Source organism: Tenrec ecaudatus, chromosome 9 (assembly GCF_050624435.1).
Source record: "Tenrec ecaudatus isolate mTenEca1 chromosome 9, mTenEca1.hap1, whole genome shotgun sequence".
Lineage (NCBI taxonomy): Eukaryota > Metazoa > Chordata > Mammalia > Afrosoricida > Tenrecidae > Tenrec > Tenrec ecaudatus.
The window spans coordinates 92,931,276-92,952,616 of NC_134538.1; the positions used below are offsets into that span (position 1 = coordinate 92,931,276).

Consider the following 21,341-nt stretch of genomic DNA (forward strand, 5'->3'; position numbering starts at 1 on the left):
ATTGATTGTGGATCCAGGCAAAATGAAATCATTGAGAGCGTCAATCTATTTCCAATTTATCATGATGTTTTCCATTGGTTCAGTTGTAAGGATTTTTATCATTACATTGAGGTCTAATCTATACTGAAGCTAATATTTAATCTTTATCAATGTTTTGAGTTCTCTTCATTTTCAGCAAACAAGTTTACATCATATACATATAATAGGTTGTTAATGAGTCTTCTCCAATCCTGGTATCACCTTCTACTTTCATATAATTCCATTTATTTGCTATGTGATTTTGATATAGAGCTCTTAAATTTAAGTTCACCAAGAGATTCGAATGTCTGTGAGTATTTCCATGGTGAAAACATATTCCATATTCTGGACTATATCTAAAAAGAATGGCATGTGGTTTGTTTTTGAAAAACTGTATTGCCTTAAAAATTATATGAAAACTCTGTGGTTTTATTGACAAAGAAATATATCAGGTGCTGAAACGCTTTTCATTTTGAAAGTAGAATCAGAGACGGCTCCATTCCAGACACAATTTAATTTTCAAAGGTGCATTTTTATTTGTTTCCCATACATGTATATCTTTGCTAAAAATGTGCTGTGTGACCAAAAAGAAAGGTTGCTTGTGTGCAAAATTCTATAGTGCCTTTGTGGTCTCCGGGCTATCTAAAAGCATACAAAGATGTTAAATCCAACAGCAATATTTTTTTTTCAGATTCACTCTAGCCAATAATCACATAGAAAAGCAATGGCTGACTTGTAATTGGGGGCCCTCCTGTGGTCCCCCATCTTTTCTGTTTATGCATAGACCAGAGTACATAAATACTTATTTGTTTGATATGTGCACATCCTGAATAAATAACTTTGGGAGTCAAAAGACCAATTGGATGGCTACCACAAGGTATAAAAGGCACATTCCTTACTGTCTGAAACCTGGAATACAGTCATTTCCATATATAGTGTTTAGTTTAGTGATATAACCCACAGATTTTTATGTTGATTTTGGTTTAGTAATTAATACTTGGGAAATCAAGCCCTCAGCTGCCAGGGTCCACATTATGAGGTGATATCATGAATTCATGTTTGAAATAAAAATATCAACTGTACTTGCATGTTTCCAAAGTAAAATTGAAAAGGCAAGGCTATCCTTTTAAATAATAGACATATGCAAAACAGTTAGGAACATTTTATAATAAGAGAAAAGAATAAAATAAAACAAAAGCTGTTTTAGCATGGATCATGTTGGTGATATAGGTTAACTTAACAATACATTGGAGAATCATGTACATTTGGAAGCAGATTTGTACAGTTTTAAATTCCCATGAATGCTGCACCATGTAAAGTACTATAGACCCCACAGCTTTGTAACTGGTGCCTTCATGTCAGCATGTGTGAGGAACCCCTGTTGGAAACAAGCAGTATCTTTAGTTCCACTTCACAGCGGGGAGTGCGTTTCACTGGCTCAAGCGCGATCTAGCTACGGTTCCACAACCTATAGCCATGGAAGTCAATATCCAGCGTGCACTGTTTTCTTCAAGGGTAGCCCTTTAGGGTTTCATTTCATTTCCTAAAATTTCTAGGTGGAAACTGATGCAATGTGAGTAAGCGAAACATTAATTAAAATGGCCACCAATTATAAAGACATGAATGTAAGTGTTATAAATTATGGTGAAAATATTTATCGTGAAGTAGGAAATTACACATTGAAAGCTGTTATCTACAGTAAATAATGCAAATGTTAATTGTGAAATAAAATACATCTTCTTGTCATTAGTGGAGCCCTACTGGCACAATGAGTAAAGCTCTCTATTACTAACCAAAAGGTTGATGGTTCAAATCCACTAGTCAACCTGAGAGAGAAAAAATTGTCAGCTTCTGTAAAGTTTCACAGCCTTGAAACACGAAGGGGAAGTTAGACTCTGTCTCCTTGAATCCCATGAGTGGGTAATAACCCAATCATAGTATGTTTGGTCTGTCACCTTGTCATACTGTGGAAGCTTGCTTGTATGTACTGTGATTCTGGAAGCTATACCTCTGATGTTTCAGATACCAGCAGGGTCATCCAAAGTGAACAGGTTTTCAGCAGAGCTTCCAGACTAGGAGCAGACTCTGAAGAAGTAATAAGCTGTCTACTTTGGACGACATCAGCCTTCTGAAAAGTAGCAGAACGCTGTCAGAGATAGTGCAGAAGATGAGCCCCACAGGTCAGCAGGCACTCAAAATATGACTGAGGACGGGTTTCCATCGCAAACAGAGTGGATTGTAGTGGTGCGGATGCAGTAAAGCTTCAGGAGCAAAGCCTTTGGGCCCTTCACTTGATAATGAGGCATAACTCAAAACTGGGAGAAACAGCTGCAGATACATATTCATAATTAGAACATGAAACGTAAAAAATACCAAAAATTGCAAGTCATCAAAAATGAGATGTAACACCGAACGATCTATATTCTAGGCATTATTAGCGAACCAAATGGATTGGTATTTGCCATTTTAAATCAGGCAGTCACATAGTTCACTATGTTGGGAATGACACACTCAAGAAGAGCGACTTGTATTCATTGCCAAAAAGGATATCTCAACATATAACCACATATAATGCTGCCTGGCATTGGGAACTAGCAATACACATGCCAAGTGAATAATACAATTATTCGTCAAACTTATACCCCAACCACTAAAGCTAGTAGTGCAGAAATTGAAGGATTATACCAACGTCTTCAGCCTGACCTCAATCCAATATGCAGTCAAGATGCATTGATAATTTTGGAGATGGGAATGAAAAATTGGAAAGAAGGAAGAAGAAACAGTCATTGGAAAATAACAGCCTTGGTGTTAGAAACTAAGTTGGAGATTTCATGATAGAATTTTGCAGCTAGTTTCTCATTGCAAATCCATTTTTTCAACATTACGAAGTGTGACTCTACATGTGGGCACATGTACACACACATATCTGTATATATTCTGAGTTATGAATGAGTTTCTGTATAATTAGTCATTTTGAAACAACTTTCTGCTTGTTAGAAATCAAGATATATGGAAGAAACTTCAAGAAGTTAATGGAAAATGAATTAAAATAGTATAATTTTTCACAAATGTTTTAATATTAATGTAATTTTTCTCACAAATATTTTGAAACCTTGTACAATGGTTCATAATAACAAAGGGTTGATTATACTCTGTTATGTACACAAAATTTATAATTACTACTAGTATATCATTACATTGAAGATATGTTAGGATATCTAGAAATGTCCATGTTTTATGCTTCGAAAATACATTATTTTTCTAATATAAATATTTAACCATAACACAAATATCTAAGTTATTTAACTAACTGATCCTAGTTACAAACCACACAGAATTCATTTAAAATTAGCTTATATAAACATAACATTTAAAATTGAGGATTGCCTGTATTCATAAAGACATTTCAAATTATGTTTTGGTTTTCTTTTTAATTGTTATTAGGGGCTCATACAACTCTTATCACCATCCATACATATATCAATTGTGTAAACACATTTGTACATTCATTGCCCTCATCATTCTCAAAACATTTGCTCTCTACCTAAGCCCCTGGCACCAGGTCCTCATTTTTTCCCCTCCCTCCCGCTCCCCCTTCCTTCATGAATGCTTGGTAATTTATAAATTATTATTTTGTCATATCTTGCCTTGTCTGATGTCTCCCTTGACCCACTCTTCTGTTGTCCGTCCTCCCCGGGAGTAGGTCACATGTAGATCCTTGTAATTGGTTCCCCCTTTCCAACCCACCCTCCCTCTACACTCCCAGTATTGACACTCATACCAGTGGTCCTGACGGGATCATCCGCACTGGATTCCCTGTGCTTCCAGTTCCTCTCTGCACCAGTGTACATCCTCTGGTCTAGCTGGACTTGCAAGGTAGAATTGGGATCATAAAAGAGAGGGGGGGAGAGAAAGTATTTAGGAACTAGAGGAAAGTTGTATTTTTCATCGCTGCTACATCACACCCTGACTGGCTGATCTCCTCCCCGAGAACCTTCTGTAAGGGATGTTCAGTGGTCTACAAATGGGCTTTAGGTCTCCATTCCACACTCCCCACCTCATTCACTATGATAAAATTTTTTGTTCTGATGATGCCTGATACCTGATCCCTTCAACACCTCGTGATCACACAGGCTGGTGTGCTGCTTCCATGTGGGCTTTGTTGCTTCTGAGCTAGATGGCCGCTTGTTTACTTACCTTCAAGCCTTTAAGACCCCAGATGCTATATCTTTTGATAGCCAGACAAACTCACTGCCGTCAAGTCGACTTGACTCAATGAGCTCTTACACGAGAGAAGAAGTATGCCCCGTGGATTCCACGCTGTAACTCCTTACAGGATTGGAAGGCTTGTCTTTCTCCTGTGGAGATGCTTGTGGTTTTGAACTGCTGACTTTGTGGCTTGCAGACCAATGGCTATTTATGTTTTGAATTAGTGGGAGACAATAGCATACATAAAGCAACCAAAGCATTCACAGAAAAATTCCATGACCTTTTTTGAAGCTCCCTCATAGTTTTTAGATTGTGGTTAGTATGTATGCATACAATTGTGACTGATATTCTCCTACATGAGGACTACATGTTGTGAAGATTTAGGAATTTAAAACTTTAAGAGATATTTTTGAAATAACATTTAATATAAATTGTTGATTGGCCTAATTCGTTCTCCAATTGTCCAACTATGTGAAAATGAAAATACCTTTTCCATATTCACCTTCCTGGCAGAGTTCATGCTGCATGCTGCAGTACAGTATGACATTGGGGGCTATATATGTTGTATAGCAATGTAGGATGAAATTGGACCATGTCATCTTTATGCTCCTCACGGCTCAACTGGTCTCTGTACTTGCTTTCCAGGCATTATCACAAGTCACTCTATTTCTGAGGATTTGCTTCATTATCCTTACTTTGACTTCCATTGGATTCCTTATGGATCAAAGGTAAGATGTGAAAAGCTTATTATTTAATTTGATAAAATTGATTTTTTATTGGAATGGCAAAATATGTTTGTCATATGTCATATATATGTTTAAATAATACATTTTCATACTCACAAAATGTTTTTTCTAAAATTTTTGAAACTACAATTGGAAACCATTTTAATCGAAGTAATGAAAGTCTTATTTTAATAGAAGGATATACTTTAAATCTAAACTTTTAAATAACATTGTGTTTTCCATTATATTTAAGAAACTAAGATGATGAGTTTGATAAAGTAAAGCCACAATCCTAAAATCTACTAAAATATCAAAGTTCCTTGAGTCACCCATGGGTGCAATGCTAGCCAGAGCTCTCTGGACTAAGTAGCTTCAGGTCGTTGATGCACAATGGGGAAGCATGATGCAGGATCACAGGCCAGTGCATAGAGTCAGATGGATGCAAGGTCAGTGGAAAGGTGGCAGAGCACTGACAGCCCTCAGGCACTGGTGGCCCACAGGGGTCCACTTCTGGCCAGCAGAGCGTTCCAACAGGAAGACGAAGGCCAGAGAATCCATTTCATTGGCTGTCATTTGGAGATGGTATTGAGTTGGTTTTGACTCAACCCTATATATAACATAGTGAAACACATCCGGTCTTGTACCCTCATCACAATTACTTCTTTGCTTGAGCTCATTGTTCCAGTTACTGTCTCAGTTCACCTCATTGAGCATCTGCGCCCCCCCCCCTTAGCGACCCTCTCCATTAGCAAGCATCATGTCCTTCTCCAGGCACTGATCCTGTCTGGGAACACGTCCAAGACACATAAGATGAAGTTTAGCCTCCTCACTTCTAGGAAATATTCTGGCTGCATTTATTTCAAGACAGGATGCTTCGTTTTCTGAATATATTCGTCTCCAATATTCTGAATATATTCATTGAAGAATATAGTCATCAAATGCATGAATTATTCTCTCTCTTTCTTATTCATTATCCAATTTGCCCATGTATGTGAGCTGAAAGAAAATGTCGCTTGTATAAAGCAAACTTGATTCTTAGAAGTGAAATATTTGTTCTTTAAAATGTTGATTGCTTTTTGTTTTTCAAATGCAACATGTTAATTCTTTTTAACCACGTTTTCATGTATATTGATTGTGAATCAAAGTAAAATAATTTTTTGACAATTTCAATATATTCTGTGTTTATTATGATGTTACTTCCAAGTCTAGTTGTGAGGGTTGTTTTAATTTACTTAGTTTTATGTTAAGGTGTCTTCCATACTGAAGGGTGTAGGCTTTGATCTTCTCCAGTAATTGCTTTCTTTCTTCCTTTCAACAAGTAAGGAAGTATCATCTACATATTATAAGTTATTAATGACTCTTCCTTTAACCTTCATATTGCATTTAACTTCATATATGTGCTATCATCTCAGATGATTTGGTCAGCATACAGATTATATAAATATAGTGAAATGTATATCCCTGTTGTACACTTTTCCTGATTTAAAACATTTAATATCCTCTTATTTTGTTTGACTGATTCTTGGTCTGTGTAGGAGTTCCACAGGACCACAATTAACTGTTGTGGAATTCTCAATCTTCTCAATGGTGTACAAAATATGTCATGAATCACGGAGTCAAATGCCTTTGCATTGTCAATGAAACTTGGGTCAGCAGCTTGCTGATTTTGTCTATTTTCAATCAAGACCCATTTGACATTGGCAATGATATGCCTTGTGTGTTAGACAGGGTTCTCTAGAGAAACAAAACCAGGGAACTTATTAATATAGATAGATACAACATAGATAGATAGATAGATAGATAGATAGATAGATAGATAGATAGATAGATTTATACAGCACCAAGGAATATTAATCCCTACAGTAGCACAGAGAGCTCAGTTCAACTCACTTCCATGGAAAAGCTAATGTACTGGAAGTCCTTTAACTCTTGAGGGCTGCGGGGTCCAAGCTCAAGGAAGCAGACAGCTGAGTCTTCTCTCAGGCAGTGTGGTTCACCAACAGTTGGCAGCTCAGAAGATTACGGAAGTAGGCCACATGCTGGGTTTGATCACCAGAGAGAGAGAGAGTGAGAGCAAGAGAAAGAGAGAGAGAGAGAGAGAGAGAGAGAGAGGAGGCGGGCCTTACCACGCTATTTATCTATTTGTACTCCAATCAAGCTGTGACCTGATTAATCCCACATATTCCTTATTGGCCAGTTTGGCACAATAAACCTATGTATCATAGTCCACCCATTGCCAACTCAGCACCTGTACACAATTCTTTAGCCATATAATATTTCCAGGCATTAATAAATTCACTTAAACCTACCATCTTACATCTATAATGCACCTTGAATGCATATAAATGAAAACGCTGAATCTAATGATATCTAGTACAGCGTACATGAACAAAGGAAAGATATTCAATAAGCACATAAAAATAGGGTAAATCAACAATCACAAACCTTTTTTATGTAATTGATCACATAGTCATAACTGTTAGGTAGAACTACCTTCTTCTACTACCTATTCTGTATTACCTTTGCCCTTGGCCAACACCTCAGCTGGCTGTGGTTTTTGCCTGGTGGGGTGGCCCACACCTACATTAATGAGGGGTCTGGGTCATTAGTCATTCTGTCAGGATTGGTTTGTTGTAGCATTTGCTTTAATCACAGGGCATGGTAGTACTAAGAGATGGCCTATGAGATCTCCTGGATTTCAGACATATTGTTCTTTACCTCCATTATGCCGCACCAGTCCAATTTCTCCTTGGTAATCAGGATCAATCACACCACTTATCCACCCTCCCTGACCTGTTGATACAAAGACATGAGGAGCCCAAAGTGGCCAGGTGGCATGCTCAACTGCCAGTTCAGTGGAATCAGTCCTATGTTTCCAGGTGGGAGAGTTCCTTCCTAGAACCTCCAGTCCTGAACCTCCAGACCCGAGGAACACAGGGTTGCTGGGACAGGAAGCAAAATTGCTGCAAGTGGATCACTAGGAGTAACAGTGAGTGCTACCACTCTAGCTTCCACCCCTTGGTTCCTGGACCCATGAATTCTGGCTATTGGAGACACAGCACCATATATTGACCACTGGGTTAAAGTGGATACAGCCTCCTGGAGAACATTGCCCCAGCCCCACAAGTTGTTGTCACCTAGACGGCACCGTAATTGTGTCTTTAAGAGCCCATTACATCATTCTATCAAGCCAGCTGCTTCAGGATGATGAGGAACATGATACAGTCAGTGAATTCCATGGGCAAGGGCCCATTGACACACTTCATTTGCTGTGAAATCAATTCTTTAATCTGAAGCAATGCTATGTGGGATGCCATGCCGGTGGATGAGGCATTCTATAAGTCCATGAATAATAGTTTTGGCAGAAGCATTGCATGCAGGGAAGGCAAATCCGTATCCAGAGTAGGTGTCTATTCCAGTAAGAACAAAACACTGCCCACTCCATGATGGAAGTGGTCCTATGCAATGAAACCTGCCACCAAGTTGCTGGTTGATCTCCCTGAGGAACAATCCCATATCTTGGACCCAGTATTAGCTTCTGTTGGCAGATGGGGCACTCACAGTGGCAGTGGCCAAATCAGCCTTGGTGAGTGGAAGTCCATGTTGCTGCGCCCATGCATAACCTCCATCCCTGCCTCCATGTCTACTTTGTTCATGTGTCCATCAGGCAATTACAGGAGTAGTAGAGGAAAAAGGAGGACCAGTCTCCTCAGTGTGTGTCATCTTATCCACTTAATTGTTAAAGTCCTCCTCTTCAGAGGTAACCCATTGGTGAGCATTCACATGAGACATGATTATCTTTACTTTCTTAGCCCATTCAGAGAGATCTATACACATACTTCTGAACAGCCAGGTGCACTGCTCAAAGTTCTGCCCATTGGAAGACATTTCCCTTCATCATTGCCTTTTAGGGAGACCCCAGAAGGGGGCTATCATGTTGCTATTGCTGTCTAGTTATGAGTGGCACCTGTATATCATGCAGAGCCATCAGTAAACCAAGTATGGATTTTCAGTTCTTCAGTTAACTTAGCATAAGGAACTCTCCAGGAGGGCATAGGTGCAGACTTGGAGAAGGAAGGTGACAGGAGTGGAGACTGTGGGCATTTAGGCCACTTCTTCATGTAGCTTACTTGTACATTCAGGTCCTGCTCAAGCCTGATCTCGTATATACAATTTGCATTTTTAAATGGAGTGTTGCTGTGCGCATCCAACTTTATGACTGTGTATCAGACAATACCCAGTTCATGATGGGCAGCTCATGCCTCATGGTGGCTTGTTGGCCATGATGAGGCATTCAGTCTCCACTAAGGCACAGTAACAGGCCAGCAGTTGTTTCGCAAAAGGGGAGTAGTTGTCTGCAGACGATGGCATGACAGTACTCAAAAATATCAATGGTCTATGCTGTGATTCACCAATAGGAGTCTGCCAAAGACTCCAGACTCCACACTGCATCTCTGTCTACAATTTACACCTCTAGTACCATTGGGTCAGCTGGATCGTGTAGTCCTGGTGGCAAAGCAACTTGCACAGCAGAGTCCTTTCTTCTGGGTCCTGCTCAAAATTGGAGGTCTTTCCCATCACTTGATAAATTGGTTGAACTAGAACATCCAAATGAGGAATATGTTGCCTCCAAAATCCAAAGAGGCCCACTAGGCATTGTGCTTCTTGTTAGTTGTTGGGGGTGGGGGGTGGGGGGCAGATGCAATAACTTATTCTTCTCTTTAGTAGGAATGTCTCAACATGCCCCACACCACTGGACCCCTAGAAATTTTACTGAGGTGGAAGGAGCCTGAGCTTTTGTTGGGTTGATTTCCCCACCTCTTGCATGCATATGTTGTACAGATGAGTCTAGAGTCTTTGACACATCCTCCTCAGTGGGTCCAGTCAGCATAATGTCATCAAGATAATTCACTAGTGTGACATTTTTCAGAAGAGACAGATGATCAAGATTCTGTCAGACTAAATTATGGCACAGGGTGGAAGAGTTGATGTACCCTCGAGGGAGAGTTGTGAAAGTGTATTGTTGCCCCTGCCAGCTGAAGGCAAAGTGCTTCGGGTGGTCCTTTGAGACTGCTATTGAGAAGAAAGCATCGGCCAGATCAATAGCAGCATACAAAGTACCAAGAGAAGTATTAGTTTGCTCAAGCAATGAAATCACATCTGGAATGGCAGCTGCAATTGGAGTCACCACCTGGTTAAGTTTCAGATGATCCTGTCATTCTCCAGGATCCATCTGTTTGTTTTATTACAGACAAAATAGATGAGTTAAAAGGGATGTAGTAGGACTCACCACCCCTGCAACCTTCAAGTTTTTGATGGTGGCACTGATCTCTGCAATCCCTCCAGGAATGTGGTACTGCTTTTGGTTTACTATTTTCCTAGGCAATGGTAGTTCTCATCATGTCTACTTGGCCTTCCCTACCACGATAGCCCTTATTCCACATTTCAGGGATCCAATAAGAGCATATTGCCAATTACTAAGTATGTATATTCCAATGATGCATTCTTGAACTGGGGAAATAACAACAGGATGGATTTGGAGGCCCATTGGATCCACAGGGAAGCAATACCTGATATAAAACTTCATTGATAACTTGACATCCATAAGTCCCCACTCTGACTGGCGAGCCTTTGAAACATTTTGTGTCTCCTGGCATTAGTGTCAGTTCAGAGCCAGTGTCCAGTAATCCCTGAAAAGTTTGTTGATTTCCTTTTCCCCAAGAAACACACTCTTGTGAAAGGCCGCAGGTCCCCCTTTTGGGGAAGAAAAGACTAACAGTATAGACCTATGGGGATGTAATAGGGTCTTTCCTCAGAGGGACCTGGCCTTCCCTCATTCAAGGGGCTGTGGGTCTGTAAACTGACTCAGGTCTGGGAATCGATTGAGCTGTCATCACTCTATATTCTGCTGCTCACCTAATTAGCATTCTCCTGCTTGCATAGATCACATAAATATTTAGTAGGTTTCCCATGTATTTAACTCCTAGGGCCACCGTGGCAAATTAGCCAATGCCATAAGTCCGCATGAGACAGGTTGCTTTGATTACTATGGAAACCTCGCTGTCCATGTCCACCGTGTCCACAATCAACCCCATTGTAGGTAAATGTCGTAGTTCTCTCAGGGTGGTTTCCACTGTTAACCTATACCCATTACAGGAGTCTTCAGCCATGCTGGGGCCCCTTCACAAACTTGTTCCTTATGGTTGTGGTGAAAGGTATGTCCTTGGGCCACTCCCTTTTTGGGTCTATGGGGTTATTCTCACAGATCCATTCCAACATACCAATTTCCCTAAGCTTTTGGGTGCCTTCTTCTACAGTGTACCAAGGTAGGCCAGGCACCTCAAGTTGGTCTAATATAGGCCATCTGGCAGCCCATGCTTCAGGGAACCAACCAAATAAGCAATTAGATACTCCCTTAACCTATTTTGCTGAGACATTGAAAGAAGAATCTGTGCTTAGGGCCCCATAGCAATAAATTCAGACTGGTCTAATGTTACATTCCTTGCACCAGTATCCCCCGCCCTTAGTAATCCTTCCTAGGGATATCCTTAATAAAAGACTAGAGCTTGTCTTTATGAGTATAGTGTACTTCATCCTGAGTCATCATCTGAACCTTACCTTTAGGAACTTTCAGAGATTTAATTCTAGTTGCAAGTCTAGAGGAATAAAGGGTTGTGGGGGTGTTTCCTGAGGGCACTCAGCAATAGCTTGTAGGGCATCTCCCCAAGGCAATGTTACAGATGCAGTTCCACCTGGCATTTCAACTTGAACAGTTTGGTTAAACTGCTCAAGTGTGAGTTATTTGACCAACAGTGGATTAAACCCCTCAAGTGGGAGGGGTGGATCTATTGACTGGGTGGTTCAGTTGACTCTAAGGGCTCAATATCCTCCTCTTCTGGATCATCAGCCCATATGAAGGGCCCAATTCTTTCCAATCATTACCCTTAATGTAATACCAGATGCTGTTCTAGACCTACAACTGATGCTATAATTCAGCTACTCGTATGATGAGACTCTGGATTTGGTTCTGAGCAATGTCAGCTGTGTTACTAGAGGAGAGAAGACTCTCCTTTGTAGCACATGCAGAAGCTTTTAGGTCTGTTATTCCACACTTGAGATGTGCTTTTGAGGCTTGGAGATTCTCCCTTTCCTTGATCACATTTTCTATTGTAAAGAGGACCAGACACCCAGCTTCCTTATACTTCCCACCCTGACAAAACTGCTATAAAGTATCAGATACGCAATTACCCAGAGCCTCTCCCTTCACCAGCACTTCATCTATTGGTGGTGATACTATGGATATCAACTTTGCTACGTCACGCCATGAATTAACACCACCCTCTCTAGTAAGAGTGGCAGGCTGATTCATGCCTCAAGGGGTAAAGATAGCATTTTCAGTGCTGTTAAGCCTAATCAGGCTGAAGATCCACTTTGAGAAGCCAATATTTATGATCTTGTTTCTCTAGACCCACTCCTGCTACCAGTTTTGTTAGGCAGAGTTCTCTAGATCAGAGGTTGTCAACCTGTGGTCGCAACCCATTTGGGGTTGACTAACCCTTTCACAGGGGTTACCTGATTCCTAACAGTAGCAAAATTACAGTGATGAAGTAGCAATGAAAACTGGATTGAAGGGTCACAGCATTAGGAAGGTTGAGAACCACTGCTCTAGAAAAACAAAACTAGGACACTTATGATATTTATATATAGATATAGAAAATCATATATATGTATGTACACACATATAATGAGATAGCTAGATAGATAGCTAGATAGCTAGATAGAAAGATAGATAGATAGATAGATAGATAGATAGATAGATAGATAGATAGATTATATACAGCACAGAGGAATATAACAGTTAATTATCCCACACAGCAAAATAGAGGGCTCAATTCAACTCATGTTTGTGGAACAGTTAATATACTGGAAGTCCTTCAACTCAAGAGGGCTGCCAGGTCCAAGGTCAAGGAAGCAGACAGCTGAGTCTTCACTCAGGCAATTCAAGTAGAGCCCATCCACAGGCAGCAAACAGCAGGGCGGGTCATCAACAGCCAGCAGCTCAGGCGCTTAGGGAAGCAGACCCGATGACATATTGAACTCAAATAATGCAAGATTACAGGATCCACCAGCCTCTAGCCCAAGTCAAGTACACACCCGCAGTGTGGAGAAGCAGTCTCGAAGGTACCTCAAGCTCTAGTGACACAATCCATGGGTTGGCTGTTCCACAGGTAGTGTAGCTCACAAGTTGAGACAGAGAATTAGTTAAAGTAGTGCACGTTGGGTCTGATCATCAGAGAGCAAGAGAGAGAGTGGTGAATCTTGCGGAGTCATTTATTTTCTTTGCCCTCCAATCAAACTGCAGCTTCCTATCCCTAATCCCACCTGTTTCTATTGGCAACGTTGCCACAATAAACTTACCTATCACACCTACTTTTTTGTTTTGGCCCAAATCTGGCTTTAATTTCTGGCAGTTCCCCACCAATGTGCTGATGCAACTGTTTTTAAAGTATCTACAGGAAAATTTTAATTATGTGTGAAATTGTTTGATAATTTCTGCATTCTGAGGGATGATCTTTCTTTGAAATGGAAACTAATGTGATAGTTTTTTAGTCTGTTAGCCTAGTAACTAGCTTGTATATATTTTGACAGAGATATGTGAGTGCTTCCCGTGTCGTAAAATTTGTTGAAACATCTTAATTAGTATTTCATCATTATTGATAATGCCAAATTTTTCCCAGTGTTCTCACTAGAGTGAGACCCATGGTTCTTAACCTTCCTAATGTCGCGACCCTTTAAGACAGTTCCTCATGTTGTGGTGACCCCTAACCATAAAATTATTTTCGTTGCTACTTCATAACTGTAACATTGCTACTGTTAAGAATTGTCATGTATATATCTGATATGCAGGATGTATTTTCATTGTTACAAATTGAACATAATTAAAGCATAGTAACAAATCATAAAAACAATATGTAATTACATATTGTGAAATATTTCTTATTACAAATAAATCGAAATTTGTCTTGAAGCATGGTGTAGCATGGTAACAGCCTTCATGCCTAGTATTTGTATATGGGCCTATATATTCATGTAGGCAGACCTGCCTGGAGATGGATAGAGGAGTGTTGTCTCAGTTCCTAAGACATTTGGAAGTATGTGGAAGGGTCGTTCAACCCCAAAAGGGTTGCAACAACCCACAGGTTGAGAAGCGCTAGCTTAGCCCTTTCCTTTCAGTAACACCAGTTCTTGATCATCTGATATCTCCCAAAAGGATTAAAAGTTCACTCATGACTCTTGTGTATCTCTTCCATTTTCTTTAATGCTATCTGTGTGTCTCACTACTTAGTACATAGGATTCTTCAGTATTTCAATTTATGCGTGTTTCTCCTGTTATTCAGCTTGAGAAATGTAGAACATGTTTTTCTCTTTCAGTTCATTGCATGTTTCACTATAATACTTTACTCTGTCTTCTTGAGTCGGGCTTTGAAATCTTTGATTCTGCTCTTTTATTTCACTTTTCCATTTACTTTAGTTACTCTATATTCAAAAGTACTGTATATTTCAAAATATATGCCAGAATGTATATGTATTCCAAATTTGCCCTTTTCTCTTAGAAGTGTATGATTTAAAGTAAAGTTTTATTGCTAGCTGGGCAAGAAAAACCAACCATTTTAACTTGCTTTTATGATAAATATATAAAATATCTACTGCTTATACTGTTAGTTTGGGTTGTCTAGGGAAACAAATCCAGTGTTTCATATGTGTATAAGAGAGTGCTTTATATCAAAGTACAATTTTATATTGAGAAAGCATACCAGCCTAGTCCAGATGAAGTCTATAAGTCTGATATGAGCCCATATGTCTGATACTAGTCCATGAATTCCTCTTCAGACTCACACAGCACATGCAATGTTTCTGAATGCATGGAGATCACAGGCCAGTGGATGGAAACTCTTGTGAATCCAACACTGATGGAAGCATCTCAGTACTAACACGGGTCTCCACGTGGCTCCTCTAACTCTCTAAGTGTCACAAAAGCAATAAAGTGAAGCAGAGCAAAAGAGACTCTCACAGGGCTCAGCAAGTCTCCTTGTGGCTTGTCAACAGGAAGATGAGGGAAGAAGGAATTTCCCCTAATCCTCATGTGAAGGCCACACCCACAAGAGCATCATCAGTCTGTGACCTGATTGACAGGCTACCCTCCACCCCTACACTTATCAAATCGACATAAAATTATGTACCTACTAACATTTCTTAGTGGCTATTAATTACTAATAGCACTATAAATATTAATTTTGTTATATACTTATGTGCTATAGATCATTAACATTGACTATTTTATTAAATCTCACAATTGCATTCTGAGATAAGTATCACTAGAAAGCATACTACAGAGAGCAAACAGATCTGTCTTATCAGAAGTGTAGCCAGAATGCTCCTTAGTATTGAGGATGGTAAGACTTCATCTCACATGGAGTAGTGGGTTATGTACTGGGCTGCTAGTCACAAAGTTAGCAGTTCAAACCCACTAGCAGCTCCATGGGAGAAAGATGAATCTGTCTACTCCTGTACAGATTTAAAATCGCAGAAATCCAAAGGAGGAAGCTGTTCTACTCTGACCTGTATGATTGCTATGAGTCGGAATCAACTCAGTGGCAGTGAGTGTGTCAGGATCAGGAGCAATCAGTCCCTGGAAAAGGACATCCTGCTTGGTAAAGTAAAAGGCAATGAAAGAGGAAGACCCTCAGGGAGATGACTTGACGCCTTCCTCCATGGGATCCAGAATAATCATCGTGAGAGTGGTGCCGGACGAGGCAGTAGTTCGTTCTCTTGTACATAAAGTTGATGCGAGTCTGAATCACATCAGTGTGTCACTGGCACCTAATGCATTGGCTGTTAAGTACAAAGCCTGCAGTTGGAAGCCACTAGCTGATCCTTAGGAGAAAGTGAGGCTTTCTAGTCCTATAAAGAGTTACAGTCTCAGAAACCCAGAGGGACAGTTCTGCTCTGTCCCTCAGAGTTGTTAGGAGTCACAATCAAATCAATAGCAATAAGGAAAAAGTACATTTCTTAGGTTAAGCTAAGTGAAGTTCCAAGAAGTTAAATAACTTGAAACCTCAAACCCAAGCCATTATGACTCCAGAGCTCATATATAAAATTTATATTTATTATAACTGAAAAGGGCAAAGAGCTCAAGCAATTTAAAACTCTTATCTTGGTTTTAATGTAATAATTTTTAATTAGCTTATCAATTACCAATGGATAATTTCAAATATAAAAATCTAGAAATGTTTTCATATTATTAAATATTATGCCACTTTCCATTGGACTTGATAGCATACTATAACAGTAAGTTCTACATGTTGTCAAGGCCCAGGTGCAAAGAGAATGACAGGTTAAATAAACTGAATATAATATGCAATTCTTAATACATGTTTGGAAAGCTAATGGAATTGGCACATTCTATACAGGCATATGCAATAACACCTATAATGCAAGCCTTATATAATACTTATTTTTTGCAATTAAAATTCATTTTAATTAGCACTATATCTCTAATTTCCCTTATAATGAATTATAGAAGGATAAAAAATCAAGCAACTAAAAATAATAAGACTAGTGCAAAAATAAATGAAGAATCAAATACATAGAGGTACTTACCATATTCATGATTAAATACTTAATACTGTAAAAATTTTAATTCTCACCAAGTTGATTTATATATTCAGTTCAATCTGAATTAAAATTGTAAAGGTTTCTATTCAAAATTCATCAAGCCCCTTCTAAATCGTATATGGTATTACAGAGGTCTGGTGGCATAATGGGATTCCAGTTGGGTAACTACAAGGTCCACAGTTCATAACCACCAGACATTCAGCAGCTTCCAAATCTGGTAAAGATTTACAGTCTGGGATACCCACAGGGGCCTTCTACCCTGTCCTATAGGGTCACTGTGGCAGTTACATAATCTTTGGGCAACCTGAGTGAAGGGGTGGAGTTTTGCCTATCCATCAGGTCATAGCCAGTGAGGCCTCTGTGTGGTCATGGCGTCTCCTGAGGATTCTAGGGACTCCTGGAGGCAAGACAGACTCTCTGGTTTGTATTCCTATTGACAAGCCACATGGAGCTATGCAGACGGAGCCAGAGCCCTGGAGCTGGAGAAGCCACCTGGAAACCCATGCCAGTGCTGAGATGCTTCCACTGCCACTGGATCCACAAGACTTTCCACCCACTGACCTGTCAGCCTCCTGCAATTGATGTAATTGCATGAGTTTCAAGAGTCTGAAGATTGGTATCAGACACATGAGCTAATATTGGGTTTATGGACTTAATCTGGACTAGGCTGGGATTTTTTCTCAATATACAATTACTCCTTGTTATAAAGCTTTTTCAAATACACATATGAGTATCTATGAATTTGTTTCTCTAGTCAACCTGGACTAACACAGTCCCTATGAGTCTGAATCAACTGGATGCTAATTAGTGAGAGAGAAGTGAAAAAGATAGAAAGAAAAAAACCAAGGGGGAAATGCAGACTCTTCCCTGTGGTAATTAAGAGTTAGTATAAAACTATATTAATGATGCATCTTTTATTGACACAAGGATTTAAATAGAAAACCTAGAAAAAGGCATATATATTTGAAGTATAACAGGAGAACCTATTGTACTTCTTTGTCTTAAATTTAAAAATTTTAATGGCCTCTTAAAAAATTGGATTTTGACATTTTTTTAATGAAATACATTTGACAAATCTCTCACACCTACCAAAAAATGTAATTTGGGGAGGGAGGGCAGAGGATAGAGGGGAGATTGCAGATTTAAGAGGGAGAGAGAGTCCAACAGCTCACATAGCAGTATAAACCTATGATTTTGGAATTGGGAATATATTAGATAGGTCACAAAAGTCCTAATCACAAAAAAATACATGTTTAATTAGTCTTCAGGAATTTTAATAACACCACTTCCCAAAAATGAAAATCCCATTAAGCACTTAAAGACTTAGAGAAGGTGAAACTTTTTGCAATTTTTGTAGATCATATAACTTTTATTTCTTAAATGGATAAATTTTAAAAAACGAAAAATAACAAATGGTGGTTGGCTAGAAGATGGATAAAAAAATAATGCTTATATAGAGCAGAAGAGTGTTTATATTGTGATACATACATAAAAAATTTTGTGTATACACACCCAAGTATATCCATTAGAACATACCACAAAGCATGTGGCACTACATTCAGACAGCTTTGTACCTATATAATATGTATATAATATACACATACCATTCACTAAGAAGATTTTTTAAACGCTTGATAAACCACAATGGAATATTATGTAGCAGAGAACAATAAATGAATCACAGTAACAACTTTGTTAGTTACAAAACAGTACATACCATATGCTGTATCTGAGGAAAAGATGAGTTTTCTTTAAAAACGACAGACAACTTTGGTGAAATCCATCCTAGTTGAGTGAAATTATAAATAAAAACAAGAAAAGTGTTTGGTGATAGAAGCCAGAGTAGAGGCTCTCTCTGGAAAACAAGAATGGGGTGGAAAGATCGAGAGGAGTGACATGTTGAGATGGTCTTTAGTAGTTCTGACACTGGGTGGTAGTTAAATGGTTGTTCATTATTTTTCAAAATCATTGCACTATATCATGTTCTTTTGAGCATTTTCATCAATATATGTTTCATTTCATCTTATAAAATGTTAAAAGTTTAAACAGAACCACATTCATAAAAGTAAACTATATCTTAAAATTGTTGGTAGGTTGCTGTGAGTAGCTTCCAATTCACCGTAACTCAGAAAGAACAGCTTTACACAACAAAACATGATGCAACAGAACAACACCATACAACAGAAAGAAACATTGACTGGTCCTGGGCCAGCATTACAATAATGTATTTGGGCCCATTGATGTTGTCATTGAGTTATTCCATATCTCTGGAGATTTTGCTCTTTTCCCCTAAGCCTCTAATTTAATAAACATGATGTGCTTCTCCTGGAACTGGTCTCTCTTGATAGCATCTCCAAAGTACATTTTTAAATAGAAATATCACTTTCATGTAATATATATAACTTTAGTGGTGTAATCATATTGTTCCAGAAAGGGTAGATTTCTTAATAAATTGTTTTTGGAAAAATGAATAAAATTAGTTGAATGCTAACAAAAGAATTAATGACTTCCTTTGGTTTTTAAGTACTTGAAAAATATATTTTTAGCATATAAAAAACTCTAATTACGGTCAGGGTTTTTCTGAAGCATTTAGAGTCCTGTGGTACAGTGGTTACATGTCTGCTAACCAAAAGATCTGTGGCTTGAGCCCACCACTCGTCAGGTGAAAGGTGTGGTAAAATACTCCCTAGGACCCACAGTGGGCAGTTGACTCAGTCGAATGAGGTCTCTATTTGCTGAAATCAACTTGACAGCAAGGGTTGTTTATAGAAACAATAAGACACCATTAACAGACCGAAGGTTTTTAAATCCACAAAATATACTGCTTAAATTTTTCTTCATTTTTTTCTGTATCTCTGTTTTAAACTACCTCACTGATATTTGGTTATAATGACAGTATTAATTCAAGAACAATGCAGTTAAAGATTTCATTTGTCATTAAAATACTGTTTGTCTTGTATAAGAAACATTTCCTTATACCAGAAAATTTAACTGGCAATCATATAAATAATATTTCAAGGTGATAAATCAGCTCGTTACTACTTTTGTTTTTTAAAATCTCTGTGCAGTTATTTTAGATATTACAAATACTTTATTTTTCTATCTTTAAGGAATTGTATTTACAGAAATTTTTCATAACAAAATAATTAGCAGAAGCTTATTTTATGCTATCTACTATGTTAGCTATAGCTACTCTGTGTTCCATGTTCTCAGTATTTCAAAATTCTTGATTTTCTTTATTTTAAAGTAGGCAACTATGTCATTTCACTTGTCATTTTAAAAAGTGAAGGAAATGTAAAGATATTGGGTAAGGATAGAGACTCAAACTCCAAAGAATTAATTATCTAATATTTTCCCAGCCAGTTGAAAAGAGCATTTATGGTAACCCACCATGCTCAAATTTAGTAATGCATTAATAGAGAACTGAGTTTCTTTAAAGAAGTATATTTTCTTTCTTAGTGAAATCTCTTTTTTTAAACATTTCAAAGTCATGCGTTCCTCAAATGTTTTCAAATACTGCACATCTATGGAAAATCTTTAAATTTTTTTCATTGTGTTAAAGATAAAATGAGTTTCAGTGTGCAACAGAGCTCAATAGGATTTTCAATGGCTGTGGTTTAGGAAGGACCTACACATTTGTTCTTGGCATCTGAGTATTAACTATGAGCACCACCCGGGGTCTCCTATTTAAGGTTAATTAATGTATGTTAATGATATTTTCTTTCTAGACCTCAGGCGACATTTATAGAAACCTTCCGTTGCTTGCTCTTCCTAATGCTGTGTGAAGTTGGCCACCTGACACCTCTGATACCTTCTTTCTCATTGGCCTTTGAGGTAAGACATTTAGTTTAGATAACGGTAACATGTATATACTATTATATATTTAATTCATTCATCAACAGGGCTTTCTCATTATGAGCATTACTTTGCCAGGTGATAATTTCATAAACATCCGTGAGTTTGTTGTGATTTGTCTCTCCTGAAATATATGTGGTGGGATGATCTACTATGATAGTCAGAGCTTGTCTTCGAAGAACTAGACCCCTCTCAAAAGGTTTCCTTTTCCTTGTAAGCGCTTTAAAATACAATCATTTTAAACAAAATTAACAGTTTTGTGACTTACCTTTGATACTGAACAACCTGTCAACATCTCAGAAATATCCAAAGTACAACCTTAAAGAAACATAACAAGTACTAGCATTCTTCCATAGAACAAGGGGAAAAAACAGATTTTCAACTAGATACTTTAGTCATGATTATAAATCAGAATCCTTTATTTGTAAGACAATTTGGTGCACTCTGACATCACATACGAGTTGTTCACCTATAAAGTAGACTTCTAAAAGTTCACATTAGGTCTTACTGTGTTATTCCATTTAATTCATTGTATCAAGCACATATGTAGTTACTAATATAAAAAACGTAAAAAAGCCAGAACATGTGTGAGGCAAAAAAAGAGTTGCCATCGAAGGAAAACACAAATAGCTGTCACTAAAAGCAGCTGTAGAGAAGTAATAAGCCGGGACTCTGTCAGCAGTAAACTTCTTTGAGGCCTAGGAAAACGAGGCAGTACCTTTGAGTTCTGGCCCTCGCGGTTTTCCCCACAGTATTCTTTATGAAAGATGAGACCACTGCAGGCCAGAAAAGTTGAAGAGGCGGTTTTAGTTCACCCAGTTCCTAAGTGAACACGGCAGGAGGTAAGCTCAGGCCGTC

General features: G+C 38.5%; 1 protein-coding gene across 1 annotated transcript in view; it reads left to right on the plus strand.

Annotated features, from left to right (window-relative positions):
* Window positions 1–21,341, plus strand: part of AGMO (alkylglycerol monooxygenase) — a 385,138-nt gene that overhangs the window by 206,761 nt on the left and 157,036 nt on the right. Inside the window, exons 11-12 of the mRNA XM_075557337.1 lie at window positions 4,873–4,955; window positions 20,357–20,462. Coding sequence (XP_075413452.1) covers window positions 4,873–4,955; window positions 20,357–20,462 — 189 coding nt within the window. The remainder of the gene's footprint in view (window positions 1–4,872; window positions 4,956–20,356; window positions 20,463–21,341) is intronic.